The sequence below is a fragment of the Salvelinus namaycush genome, chromosome 8 (genome assembly GCF_016432855.1).
Source record: "Salvelinus namaycush isolate Seneca chromosome 8, SaNama_1.0, whole genome shotgun sequence".
NCBI classification, from domain to species: Eukaryota; Metazoa; Chordata; class Actinopteri; order Salmoniformes; family Salmonidae; genus Salvelinus; species Salvelinus namaycush.
Window position 1 is genome coordinate 59,680,793 of NC_052314.1, and position 14,749 is coordinate 59,695,541.

The 14,749-nt window shown below is 40.9% G+C and overlaps 2 protein-coding genes and 1 long non-coding RNA gene across 3 annotated transcripts in view; 2 read left to right on the forward strand and 1 right to left on the reverse strand.

Annotated features, from left to right (window-relative positions):
• Positions 1-14,749, forward strand: part of LOC120052913 — a 112,847-nt gene that overhangs the window by 73,399 nt on the left and 24,699 nt on the right. Inside the window, exons 2-3 of the mRNA XM_039000137.1 lie at positions 12,064-12,194; positions 12,388-12,570. Coding sequence (XP_038856065.1) covers positions 12,064-12,194; positions 12,388-12,570 — 314 coding nt within the window. The remainder of the gene's footprint in view (positions 1-12,063; positions 12,195-12,387; positions 12,571-14,749) is intronic.
• On the reverse strand, positions 728-6,504 carry LOC120053027. The gene is made up of 2 exons (XR_005477429.1): positions 6,172-6,504; positions 728-1,009 (listed from the first exon to the last, which is right to left on the reverse strand). It is a non-coding gene; the product is annotated as an uncharacterized LOC120053027 (long non-coding RNA).
• On the forward strand, positions 12,609-13,890 carry LOC120053000 (zinc finger protein 271-like). Its single transcript, XM_039000252.1, has one exon. The coding sequence runs from the start codon at positions 12,745-12,747 to the stop codon at positions 13,600-13,602; it is 858 nt and encodes a 285-aa protein (XP_038856180.1). The 5' UTR covers positions 12,609-12,744; the 3' UTR covers positions 13,603-13,890.

The window sequence follows — 14,749 nt, forward strand, 5'->3', positions numbered from 1 at the left end:
TTACCATACTTACTGAAATATCTACACACTAACATCAACATAGTTCAGTCGCGTTTGAGGAATTTTCACTTATCATAGCTGACTCATATTTACCCACATATGTACAGTGGGGCAAAAAAGTATTTAGTCAGCCACCAATTGTGCAAGTTCTCCCACTTAAAAAGATGAGGCCTGTAATTTTCATCATAGGTACACTTCAACTATGACAGACAAAATGAGAAAAAAAAATCCATAAAATCACATTGTAGGATTTTTAATGAATTTATTTGCAAATTATGGTGGAAAATAAGTATTTGGTCACCTACAAACAAGCAAGATTTCTGGCTCTCACAGACCTTTAACTTCTTCTTTAAGAGGCTCCTCTGTCCTTCACTCGTTACCTGTATTAATGGCACCTGTTTGAACTTGTTATCAGTATAAAAGACACCTGTCCACAACCTCAAACAGTCTCACTCCAAACTCCACTATGGCCAAGACCAAAGAGCTGTCAAAGGACACCAGAAACAAAATTGTAGACCTGCACCAGGCTGGGAAGACTGAATCTGCAATAGGTAAGCAGCTTGGTTTGAAGAAATCAACTGTGGGAGCAATTATTAGGAAATGGAAGACATACAAGACCACTGATAATCTCCCTCGATCTGGGGCTCCACGCAAGATCTCACCCCGTGGGGTCAAAATGATATATCCTCGGGATATACCAGCAGAAAATGCACACAGCCCATTGATATGTAATAATAATATATTTATTTCATATAGCACTTTTCATACAGAACCTATCACTTAAAAAATAATAATAATAATAATTCAGGGAGCTGGCAGTTCATGGGAGAGGGTCACAGCTAGATGATGATGCAGTTCAGTAAAGGAGTAGCTTGATTGCAGTCGGCGTTGATGGTACAGCCAGGGAGGGAGACACATCAGCCAGACAGGCCCAGAGCTTTATCAGGCACATCTGTCTCTGCAGTTCACAGCTCCTCCTCTTCTGTAGGTAGGCTGGAACATCCACCACCTGGGTGACGCATTGGCAGCAATAAGTGCCTGAGAGACCACCCCACCACACCTGGGCAGTAATCAGCAACAGTCTCCTATGAGGCAAGCCTCTGTCATCCCCTCACACTACAGTCCACATCCTTCCATGTAATGCTAGTTTGTAGTTAATTCTGTTGGTTTTGGATGTAGTAGGGAACTGCATGATGAGGTGAACTGAGGAAATAATTAGTATGATGATGTAGAGTAGATATACTGATGGTTGGTGGGATGGTGTCTGACAACCCTTTCCTGTTTGATTGATTAGGATCCCCATTAGCCGATGCCATTGGCGACAGTTAGCATTACTGGGGTCTGACACATAATGAAAAATACATTAGACAAAAAATGTAGTGTGCATGATTGTTTGCATTATCAGTTGTACATACAGTACCAGGAGTGGCTTCTGTCTGGCCACTAACATAAAGGCCTGATTGGTGGATGTCAGTACATATAGTGCCTTCGGAAAGCATTCAGACCCCTTGACTTTTTCCACATTTTGTTACCTTACAACCTTATTCTAAAATGGATTAAATAAACAATTTCTCAGCTAAATACTTTTGAAATTTTTGCACATTTATTAAAAAGAAAAAACCGATACCATATGTAAATAAGTATTTAGCCCCTTTGTTTTGACATTTGAGCTCAGGTGCATCCTGTTTCCATTGATACAACTTGATTGGAGTTCACCTGTGGTAAATTCAATTGATTGGACATGATTTGGAAAGGCACACACCTGTCTATATAAAAGGTCCCACAGTTGACAGTGCATGTCTTTTTTAAATTTTAATTTAATTTAAAATTTTACCCCCTTTTTCTCCCTAATTTCGTGGTATCCAATTGTTAGTAATTACTATCTTGTCTCATCTCTACAACTCCCTTACGGGAGAGACGAAGGTCGAAAGCCATGCGTCCTCCGAAACACAACCCAACCAAGCCGCACTGCTTCTTAACACAGCGCGCATCCAACCCAGAAGCCAGCCGCACCAATGTGTCGTAGGAAACACCGTGCACCTGGCGACCTTGGTTAGCGCACACTGCGCCCGGCCCGCCACAGGAGTCGCTGGTGCGCGATGGGACAAGGATATCCCTACCGGCCAAACCCTCCCTAACCCGGCCGACGCTAGGCCAATTGTGCGTCGCCCCACGGACCTCCCGGTCGCGGCCGGCTGCGACAGAGCCTGGGCACGAACCCAGAATCTCTGGTGGCACAGCTAGCGCTGCGATGCAGTGCCCTAGACCACTGCGCCACCCGGGAGGCCCGACAGTGCATGTCAGATCAAAAACCAAGCCATGAGGTCGAATGAATTGTCCGTAGAGCGCCAAGACAGGATTGTGTCAAGGCACAGATCTGGGGAATGGCACCAAAAAAATTCTGCAATATTGAAGGTCCCCAAGAACACAGTGGCCTCCATCATTCTTAAATGGAAGAAGTTTGGAACCACCAAGACTCTTCCTTGAGCTGGCCAAACTGAGCAATTGGGGGGAAAAGGGCCTTGGTCAGAGAGGTGACCAAGAACCCGATGGTCACTCTGACAGAGCTCCAGAGTTCCTCTGCAGAGATGGGAGAACCTTCCAGAAGGATAACCATCCCTGCAGCACTCCACCAATCAGGCCTTTATGGTAGTGGCCAGACTGAAGCCACTCCTCAGTAAAAGGCACATGACAGTCCACTTGTAGTTTGCCAAAAGGCACTTAAAGACTTAAAGACAGACCATATAAAACTAAGATTGAACTCTTTGGCCTGAATGCCAAGCGTCACATCTGGAGGAAACCTGGCACCATCCCTACAGTGAAGCATGGTGGTGGCAGAATCATGCTGTGGGGATCTTTTTCAGCGGCAGGGACTGTATGACTTGTCAAGGCAAAGATGAACGGAGCAAAGTACAGAGAGATCCTTGATGCTCCAGAGCACTCAGGACCTCAGACTGAGTGAAGGTGAACCTTCCAACAGGACAACGACCCTACGCACACAGACAAGACAACGCAGGAGTGACTTCAGGACAAGTCTTTGAATGTCCTTGAGTGGCCCAGCCAGAGCCCGGACTTGAACCCGATCAAACATCTCTGGAGAGACCTGAAAATAGATGTGCAGCAACGCTCCCCATCCAACCTGACAGCGCTTGAGAGGATCTGCAGAGAAGAATGGGAGAAACCCCCCAAATACAGGTGTGCCAAGCTTGTAGCGTCTTGCCCAAGAAGACTCAAGGCTGTAATCACTGCCAAAGGTGCTTCAACAAAGTACTGAGTAAAGGGTCTGAATACTTATGTAAATGTCATATTTCAGTTTATTTTTAATTGACTATGCAAGCAATTTGGAATTTCCAACACATTCATGTTTTTTATAAAAACAAGAAGCGATGCAGTCAGTCTCCTCAACTCTTAAGATCAGAGAGACTGGCTTAATTAATATTAGCCCTCTGATTACAAAGAGCAAAACATGCTGCTCTGTTCTGGGCCAGCTGCAGCTTAACTATGTCCTTCTTTGCAGCACTTGACCATATCATTGGACAATAATCAAGATAAGAGATAATATTCTAGAGCCTGCATGACTTGCTTTGTGGTGTCAAAAAAAGCTAAGCATCTCTTTATCATGGACAGACCTCTCCCCATCTTTACAACTATGATGCTGGTGTTTTATAAATGAGGAAACCATAGTGCCTCAATTCAAGTAGTGAAGCTGTGTGTAATCTAATGTTGAACCTTTTCAAAAGTATTCTATCAAAGTGAGGGTACCAGATTCACAGAAAAGGTAAAGTGTTACCATAGTGAGAAAAGTTATTATACTTGTCACATGTATCTGTGGTGCAATCAAAGTACTGTACTTCACCTTATATGAGTATGACCTTTTTGTTGAGGTTAAATGCAAAATTTACTCTGTGCTGAATGACATGGTTATTTTTATCATTGGAGGGACTGATTTAGGTATGGGCACTGTTATTCAAATATCCATGGACATTAGTATTGAATTACTTGGGAGAGTATTCATTTGAGAGAAACATATAGGCCTACTTTAACAACTAAGGCTTTTGTCTCAAATTAAATACAATTATATGTGTGACATTTCTACAGCCTACAAGCATAGACCATTACATTAAAAATGTTAATACAATTTTATTACAGTTTTTATGAGTGCACCCCATAAAAAAGAGGCACAGGTAACCTACACACGTTTCACAGGTGTAGCTTTTTCTTATTGTCGTCAATCAAAGTGGCGCTACATTCAGAGGCTCCATGCGTAGCAAGTGAAATCGGAGATTTCTAATCAATGCAAAATGCAATTGAGGAATTTAATTGTCTACAACGATCAACCAACAGGTAGGCTGTTTCATATTAATGTTGAAGCCAAGTATTGGGAGCAAAGCAAAATAGCCTCAATTAGCCTTGCTACTTTTGCTAGCTAGCTAGCTGGCTACTGTAGCTAACTAGCTTCTTTACAAAAATTAAATGCAGTTAAGACAGGCACTACCAGATGGTATGATAGATATGTAAGGCAGCAGCAAGTTTGTCTAACTAGCGCAAGTCGGTTTGGCTACTTTCTCGCTCTCCCTCTGTGCCACATATTGACTGTCACACACACACACCGGCCCCTGCTCCTCTCTCGCCCCTCCCTACTCTTCTGACGAAACAAGCCGAGCACAGCACACCCGTGAGCATGTCTCCATTGAAGTAAAAAATTCGGTTTTCTTTAAAACCCATGTAGTTCGACTGTCCGGACATCATTCGAATAGTTAAATCATTACAAGTGCTCAGCATACGTGGGAACTCCTTCAAGGCTGTTGGAAAAGCATTCCAGGTGAAGCTGGTTGAGAGAATGTCAAGAGTGTGCAAAGCTGTCAAGGCAAAGGGTGGCTACTTTGAAGAATCTCAAACATAAAATATATTTTGATTTGTTTCACACTTTTTGGTTACTACATGAATCCATGTGTTATTTCATAGTTTATGTCTTCACTATTATTCTACAATGTAGAACATTTTTACAATAAATTAAGAAAAACCCTGGAATGAGTAGGTATGTCCAAGCTTTTGACTGGTACTGTACTTGTGTAAATACCTGTTTATAGAGACAGTAAATCTACGCTAGAATAAGGACAGTTTAATATTTATCTTACAGGCTCTAGTTGTCACACCTGGACTACTGTTCAGTCGTGTGGTCAGGTGCCACAAAGAGAGACTTAGGAAAATTGCAATTGGCTCAGAACAGGGCAGCACGGCTGGCCATTGGATGTACACAGAGAGCAAACATGAATAATATGCATATCAATCTATCCTGGCTCAAAGTGGAGGAGATATTGACTTCATCACTACTTGTAATTGTGAGAGATATTGACGTGTTGAAAGTACCGAGCTGTCTGTTTAAACAACAAGCACACAGCTCAGACACCCATGCATACCCCACAAGACATGCCAGAGTTCTCTTCACAGTCCCCAAGTCCAGAACAGACTATGGGAGGCGCACAGTACTACACAGAGCCATGACTACATGGAACTCTATTCCACATCAGGTAACTGATACAAGCAGTAGAAACAGATTTTTTTTTAAATCAACCTTATGGAACAATGGGAACTGTGAAGCAACACAAACATAGGCACAGACATATGCATACACACACACATGATAACATATGCACTGTACACATGGATTTCGTGTTGTAGATATGTGATAGTGGAGTAGGGGCCTGAGGGCACACACTTAGTGTGTTGTGAAATCTGTTATGAATGTATTGTAATGTTTTTAAAATTGTATAACTGCCTTAATTTAGCCAGACCCCAGGAAGAGTAGCTGCTGCCAATGGGGATCCATAATAAATCAAATACTGAGGTGATGTAAATGGAATTAAGTCATTATTTTCCACTCTATTCTTTCTAAAGAAGTCTGCTCTCAACTTGATACAGATCATAGGAGATTTGATGTAATAAGCAGTACCGTATTTAAAAGAATAGAGCGCATACTTTTTCATTTAACCACACCCTTTGGACTATGACGCCAACCAATAAGATAATTTCTCTTCAGTGTAAACGGAAGTGATGTGACTAAGAACAGTTTCTACGTTTCTAGCGTTTTTATTGTTGTTATTTAGACAATTATTATTACCCTGGAACTCAAAATATGACTAATTTAGCTGCACAGCATCACATACTTACCCCAGGTAGTGTTTAATTCGCGTTGGAGACAGAACTTGGTTGATAGATGTTATCTGGCTAACATTAGCTAACAATGGCTAACTGTAACAGTAACGTTATGGTTTTTCACACTCAAATAGCCTCCATCATGGAGGTGTTAGCGAATGCAGCCGTTGCAGAAATCTGTAAACTCGTAGACGACGACTATGCAGTGTTTCGTTTGGAAATAACTCAAAGCCAGAAAGAAACCAGGACATTGCGGAGGAAACTACAGCAAGTAGAACTGAAGGTGGCACGGGAGCGCGTCCCCGCCAGTCCGAATAGTGTCAAGTTCCTCGACCGATACAGAGGAATGGCAAGAGGTACATTTAGCAGATGGCCAAGGCTGCGGAGCCTGTCGCCCCGTTCCCATTTGCGCATGTGTTGAGACGTGTTACCCAGAATTGGGTCTTGGTCAGTTTTTGGATAGTAGTATTCAATACTTCCCCTGAACACTTAAGTACGTAGCTAGCTATTGTGCAGTTTTTATTTTATCAGGCAGGTCAATTAAGAGCATATTATTTTAGCAAATTCTAACCAGATTCTTGATTTACTGAATTTCCTATTGTCACACTCAATAAAAGAATGTGATGCATGGAACATAATCAATAAATAGTATATCAATAAGTAATGAGTAGTATTACCTTACATCCAAGGCCGGATTACCGAACTGGCAACTCCCCCCCCCAAAACGTTTTAAGGTTGATGGCCTGTCATGACAAATACTGTCCACCCCTGCGTCGCAATAAACATTCAATTAGTTGTCAGCGTCCATTGCTATATCAATGGTGTGATGAGCTAACGCGTCCAATTTTGGAGTTCATTACATCCAAAACTGTTCTTTTCATCCCCGGTATGTAAACAAAGCTGATTTCGGTGACAGTTACGCTGCTAAAAAGAGTTATACGATTCAAAATAGCAACAACATAAAAACGTGGAAACTCCACATTAACTTAGCTTTCAGATCGCCAAGTGAGCTCCTATGCAGCTATTATCAATTCATTAATGTGCAATTCAATTCATACACTGGCTCATCTGGCTGGCATGTTTTTATTTTGAGCTTACCTCCCCTTGTCTTGTCTTACACTAAAGTATGCTTTCATTAGTCCTATTATGATCCTTTTTTTTCCCTGTCTCCCTCCACCACGTGGCATAGGCATAGCTCAGTACTACAGTAGTACACTTGTGGTTGTATATAATACAAGACATAACAAACAGTTGAATAATGTTGAAATCACAAATACCAAAAAGGGATTCACAACAATGAATTAACCTAACTGATTAATTAAATGAACAGCCTGTGAAAACCAACCTGGCAATAATTATAGAAAAATGTAAAAGGTTTCTATTTTTGTGGAACAGATGTGTCATGAACTTGTTTATTTTATTTAATAGACCCACATGGCAGTTATAGAATGAAATATATGGGTATAGGCTAACATCGAAACATAAACAATAAAACACCATTTAGTTGAGAAAACAAAAGTATGAATGAGACTCCTCAGAGTTGGCAGAAATAGGGTATGGGCGATTTTTTTTTTGCTATATCTCTTCTGGCATGTGGGATAGAGAGGAGGTGGGTGCTACGGGTGGTTCTGCCCGTCACTTGCCCTCTACAGGCAGCCAGTGTCGGAAGGGGGATTTGAAGAAGGAGATTGCAAAGTCCAGGCACAGATGCTCTCTTCGCTCTTGGGAGTGTTTGCAGTGCTAGTGTAAGTAGCGCATCTGTGTATCTCACTGTGCCCAGGATGAAATGGCAAGCACAAGTTCTTTACAGATTAGATTAACCAACATGACAATAACAGTAGCTGTAGATAATGTAATGAAAAGTGAGATCTTGGAGGGTGGTTCACACTACTGTTTGTGGTCACGTCATATCACCGAGTCTGCGTTTAAGTATATGCATTATGTACATAAACACATGCATTCATTCACTCGTTTATCAGGAGATGACTGCATTACTCTTGATATTGCATGTTACAAAATGTAACCTGGACTTAAATTGAATCAGCATAAGAACATGAGTAAATGTGTAGAAAAAAGAGGGATGGGAAGTGCTGCTGGGATACTGTAGTATATAGATATGGAAACAACAGAAAGTCTTGTTTTACTCCTCTTAAAAGCTCAATACTTTCTGAGAAGTAACCATTATTTACTATATTACATCTGGGGTTGCTGTACATAACTTTAACCCATTGTAAAGGAGATTCACCAAAATTAATGTAATCCAGGCATTTATATATAAATTCTAGTCGTACTTTATTAAACGTCTTTTCAAAATCTGCTATGAAGACCAGGCCTGGTATCTTTGATGTTTCATAATGTTCAATTGTTTCAAGTAATTGTCGTATATTATCTCCAATATATCGTCCATGTAAAAAACCTATCTGATCTGGATGAACAATATCTGGTATAACATTTTTTATTCTATGTGCTCTGCATTTCGGCAGGATTTTCGCATCACAACATTAAAGTATAAGACGCCTCCAGTTTTTTAAATGGACTGGATCTTTATACTTACCACCTGGGTCCTGTTTTAGTAGTAATAAAACCAGACCTTATTGAGTACCTGAAAGTCTAAAAATGATATAGGATTAATTAAAACATGCAAAAAATTGATATTTGAGAACATCAAAAAAGTTCTGATGTACCTCTACTGGTATACCGTCAAGCCCTGGTGTTTATCCAGATTTAAAATATTTAATTGCCTCAAACAGTTCCTCTTTTGTACGTTGGCCTTCACACAGGTCTTTCTGTAAATTTGTTAATTTTACATTATTATTAGGAAAGAAATCCTTACAGTTAACATCATTCAGTGGAAATGGAGAAGACTGAAAAGAAAACATAATTAAAATATTTTGCCTCCTCTTTCAAAATATAATTTGGTGAATCATGGATGACTCCATCATTTGTAATGAGTTTCTGTAAATTCATTTTGATAGCATTTCTATGTTGAAGATTCAATAAAAAGAAAAGTGCATTTTTCACAATTTTCCATCCAATTCGCTTTATTTTTGTAATACATTACACTTGATTGTTCTTGAATAAGAACCTCCAATTGTTTTTGTTTTTCCTCTAACCTATTTTGTACCTCTATAGTGCAGTTTCCATTACCATCTACCTGCGCTGTTATTTCCACTATTTCCTTTATTAGTCTAATCTCTTTTGACCTAACCTGCTTTGATTTGTATTGTATTGAAAGGCCTCTAAAAGTACATTTAAAAGTGTCCCATATAATAAGGGGATCTTATTATTATTAATTATTTTGTCTTAGTTAATTAAGAACAAATTTTCATCCAATAATCTTTGATTACATTTCCAATATCCCAGCCCACATGGAAATTCTGTAAGAGTTATGGAGGCCAATTTAGATGGTTCGATCGCATTTGGTCTCCTATTAACACTTTAAAAAAAACTTTTGACGCCTGCAAGAATGAGACCAGGAAGTAATCAAGACGGCTAGATTGATTAAGCATCCCCCTTGTATATCTCACTAGGTCAGGGTTTTTCAGCCTCCATTTATCCACTAGTTCTATTTTATCCATGATATTTGTGATCTCCTTAAGTGCTTGAGGGTGATAGTTTGTAGTGCGATTTCCTTTTCGATCCATTGAGGTACTTAAAACCGTATTATAATCTCCCACCATAATAATAGATTAATTCGTTGCTTGTGAGCTCAATAGATTATTATATATATTTTCGAGGACTGTGGATCATCATTATTTTGCCCGTATATAGATTAATTAACCAGATCTGTTTTTGGTCCAATAACATATTTAAAATAATCCATCTTCCTTGAGGATCTGTTTGCAGTGTGAACAATCGGCTTACATTTTTTATTAATTAGTATAATCACCCCTTTTGAGTTTCTTTGCCCATGACAAAAATATTTTTCCCTCCAAGTCCTTTTTCCACCCAACCTCATCTATATATGTAGATTGAGTTTCCTGTAAACAATATATATTATATTCTTTCTCTTTTAGCCAGGTAGAAATGTGTCTTCTTTTTTGTGATCTGCTAAGCCATTACAATTGTAACTGGCTATACTTATTTTCCCACTTACCATAATGATACCCAAGTTTCAATTATACTTACCACAACTGATGTTTGGAAACTTACCATTAAAAAACACCATGATGATTAAGTGTCCATAAGTACCATAATATTTGCACTGTTAAGCATACTGTAGCTGCAACTTTGTAAACCTCCAATTGTCCTAATATTCCACCCACTAAAACCTCCCCCCATGCAAACCCTTGGCCGCCAATTGGCGTAGGCCAGAGGGAAATATGGTCAGTCCCATGATAACATAATTCAATACTGCCACCCTTCACTAACACATTCAAAGCCCCGTAGGTCTATTGCATATCTATGAGGGTGCTTTTTAAGAGAACTAACCAAATAACATGGAAAACGGTCCGGAAAAAAAATAACATTAATCGATCATATTAATAGAAATAATAAGAGCGCAGCATTCTAAATGAATGCACATATTTAGAAAGTCCAAGCAAGGATATAAGCATGTTAGCCCAGCCTGCTCAGTTCATTGGATCCAATTGTTTAAAATACAGTATCAGTCAACATCTTTGACACACCTACTCATTCCGGGGTTTTTCTTTATTTATACTATTTTCAACATTGTAGAATAATAGTGAAGAGATCAAAACTATGAAATATCACATAGGGAATCATGTAGTAACCAAAAAAGTGTTGAACAAATCAAAATATATTATAGATTCTAAAAGTAGCCACCCTTTGCCTTGATGACAGCTTTGCACACTCTTGGCATCCTCTCAACCAGCTTCACCTGGAATGCTTTTCCAACAGTCTTGAAGGAGTTTCCACATATGCTGAGCACTTGTTGGCTGCTTTTCCTTCACTCTGCGGTCCAACTCATCCCAAACCATCTCAATTGGGTTGAGGTTGGGTGATTGTGGAAGCCAGGTCATCTGATGCAGCACTCCATCCCTCTCCTTGGTCAAATAGCCCTTACACAGCTTGGAGGTGTGTTGGGTCATTGTCCTGTTGAAAAACAAATGATAATCCCACTAAGCGCAAACCAGATGGGATGGCGTATCGCTGCAGAATGCTGTGGTAACCATGCTGGTTAAGTGGTGGGTTTTGCGTCGAAATTAGTAGAAAACAACCCCATACCTACTGTAAAATATGGTGGTAGATCTTTGATGTTATGGGGCTATTTTGCTTCCACTGGTCCTGGGGCCCTTGTTAATATCAACGGCATCATGACCCAGTACCAGGATTTCAGCCAAAAACCCGGTTGCCTCTGCCAGGAGGCTGAAACTCGGCGGCAAGTGGATCATCCAGCACACATCAAAATCCACAAATAAATGGTTAATTGGCCACAAAATCAAAATTTTGCAATGGCCATCTCGGTCTCTGGATTTGAAACCCATTGAAAACCTATGGTTTGAATTGAAGAGGGCAGTCCATAAGCGCAAATGAAGGATATCAAGGATCTGGAAGGATTCTGTATGTAGGAATGGTGTAAGAAAAGGTATCTGTGCCATTATCCTCGCAAGGTAAAGTATTGAAAGGTATTGAAAACAGGGATGTTAAACAAAATATTGTTCTCTGAGCAATTGTATTAGTATAAAATAATATAATTTCCTTTTTTTGACAATGTAGCTCACTATTTTGAATTATTTATTTTATACAGACATTTTTGCTCATCTTTATCAAGGGTGTCAGTAATTTCAGAGCCCACTGTAGGTGCCCCAGGTCCCCAGATGTGGTAGTCCAGCCCTGCTTACATTCTTGCCAATTGTAGACGGTGTCAATAGTGTACAACATCGCGTTGAGCATTGACAGTAGTACTTAACTTAACCACCATCTTTCCCCCAATCACTCTCTTAGGTGCAGGACATCTCACTGAAGGCCACAGGAGCTTTGTGAAGCCAGCGGAACACAACGCTTGGAGAGATGACCAACCCATAGCTATAGATGAGGGGAGTGGAACCTCAAACCAGCATGTTATCGTGATAGAGGTTAGTGTAATAGTGTAGCATAGAAAAAATTACAGTACATTAAATGTGGCCCATTTTATTTCAGAAAGGCTCCCCTCAGCTATTCACTTGCTTACATGTACGTTCTTATTTATCTTCCATAGGGGAGCATGTGAGACTTTGTTATCCAATTCAACTCATATACCGATAATAACCTCCTCTCTTCTTGTGTCAGTCAGCAGATGCAGAGGCTGCAGGTCTTGGGGTCAAGCAGAAGGGGTATGAAAGAGAGGAGGACCCACGACACAGCAGAGACATCGAGACTGGAGCAGCGGCGGAAGTGACGCCCCCTGTAGCCACGGAGCACCTCGCCACCGCCACAGCGCCCCAGGCCAGGACCCTACGCAGCATCACGGAGGTCAGTGGAACGCCGAACGCCGTCCTCAAATCAGAGACTTTAACTGTAACACTCGGGCTCTTACACACAGGATCTGACCACAGATCAGACCCAGAGAGACTGAGGCTGGAGCGACTGCGCTGTCCTCCTGCTCCCAGCTCAGAGTATTTACTTTACGGTAACCCAAGCCCTAGGATGGTTCATTCCCATCGGGACTCAGGTGACGCGTTAGAGACTGGCAATGATCCGTTTTGTTCTTACACTACAGAGATGGACTCTGGCAACATGCCCTTGGGTTTAGAGACACAGACTGATCTGTCTAGAGGGGACCGGAACCGGTACAGTAGTAGTGGATACTCTGAAGGGTTCCTAGATAAGAAAGGGGATGGTCTGATCGTAGATGAGGTGACTGTGAAAGTGGAGGGCAAAGCTCCTCTGACATGGAATGTAGACGATACTCACTTAGAAGAAGGACACTCACAGGGCAGAGATTTCTTAGATTACAGGGACAGCTTAGAGAAAAATCTAAATGTCGCCACTCACTCCCCTTTATACACGCTCAAGGATCGGGACCCATTGTCCACATCGATTGGGCCTTCCAATTCACACAGCTGTGTCCTTTTCGATCAGTTATTGAACTCAAAGGACCAAAGGGCCAATGCTCAAGGAGGGGGAGCAACATCAGGTGACAGTAAAGAAAAACGGTTCCTCTGCATGTTCTGTAACAAAGGCTTCAGCTGCTCCCAGAAGGTGGAGGTCCACCAGAGGGTCCACACAGGTGTGAAACCCTTCAACTGTACCAAGTGTCACATGCACTTTGCCCAGGCTAGCAGCCTGAAGAGGCACCAAAGGGTACATACAGGGTTGAAACCATTCAGCTGTACCCAGTGTCACATGCGCTTCGCCCAGACTGGTGACCTGAAGCGGCACCAGAGGGTCCACACAGGAGAGAAACCCTACAGCTGCCCCCAGTGTGAGAAGAGATTCTCCCACCAGCACCATCTAAAGACTCACCTGAAGGTCCACACGGGAGAGAGGCCATTCAGAGAGTAATTAAGGATACTCCAGCAGAAAAAACATTCCACTATAACATAGAAACTAACCATTCCACTCAATAGCTTCTGACTTTTACGTCAAACCCTGCATTAAAGACAAAGATACATTTTCAATGTTATCAGCAGAAAAGATCCACAGATGCATTTCAAATAACAAGAGTAACAGATTTTCAATTTAGAATATTCCTGGGTAAAATATTGCATCCAGACATTGTGTGAGATAAAAGCATATATAAGCCTAAAAAGTCTGTTACATATTGTGTTTGTACTGTATAGGCCAGGGATTCTCAACTGGGGGGTCGGTAGTATTTTAAGGGGTCGTGGGACTTTTGCAAGAATATAAAAAATTTAATTAAAAAAATATTTTGAAAGGTAACCGCCACACTGAAACTTTTATTTTGAAAGGATACGGCCTCACTGCTTATTGTTGCTAACTTTACATGTGCAGCACGTCAGCAGTGTTGAAATGGCTTGTTAGGTTTGGACTTGGAGGGTTTTCGAGCTGCACACACTCACTGACCCCCGCACACACACAGATCCAATGAAATGTCACTCTGCAACATCGTTTTGTTTTAAATGTGACATGTCCAATCAGATAATACAGACCTTCTTCTGACAGCTATCTTGATTGATAGCTAACTATTCAGATGTGTTCTGCAGGCATTGCACATGTGGATTGTTAGCTGTCATTTAACTAATGTAGTTTAGCTGTCAGAGTAAAATCATGGACAAGTTTTTAATACGTGCAGTTCCCTCTTCATCTACTGCTGCTTCCAATCTCAACAACAAGGCAGCCAACCCAGGCCCTGTCAAGAAGAGAGAACACGAACCCAACATCATTCGATATGGTTTTACATACACTATCGTTCCAAAATTACATACACTACCGTTCACATTTTTTGTCCATTAAAATAACATAAAATTGATCAGAAATACAGTGTAGACATTGTTAATGTTGTAAATGACTATTGTAGCTGGAAACTGCAGATTTTTATGGAATATCTACATAGGCGTACAAAGGCCCATTATCAGCAACCATCACTCCTGTGTTCCAATGGCACGTTGTGTTAGCTAATCCAAGTTTATCATTTTAAAAGGCTAATTGATCATTAGAAAACCATTTTGCAATTATGTTAGCACAGCTG

Bases quoted from the DNA above. Each gene is read 5' to 3' on its own strand.
- LOC120053000 (XM_039000252.1), top strand. From the start codon at position 12,745: ATGGTTCATTCCCATCGGGACTCAGGTGACGCGTTAGAGACTGGCAAT.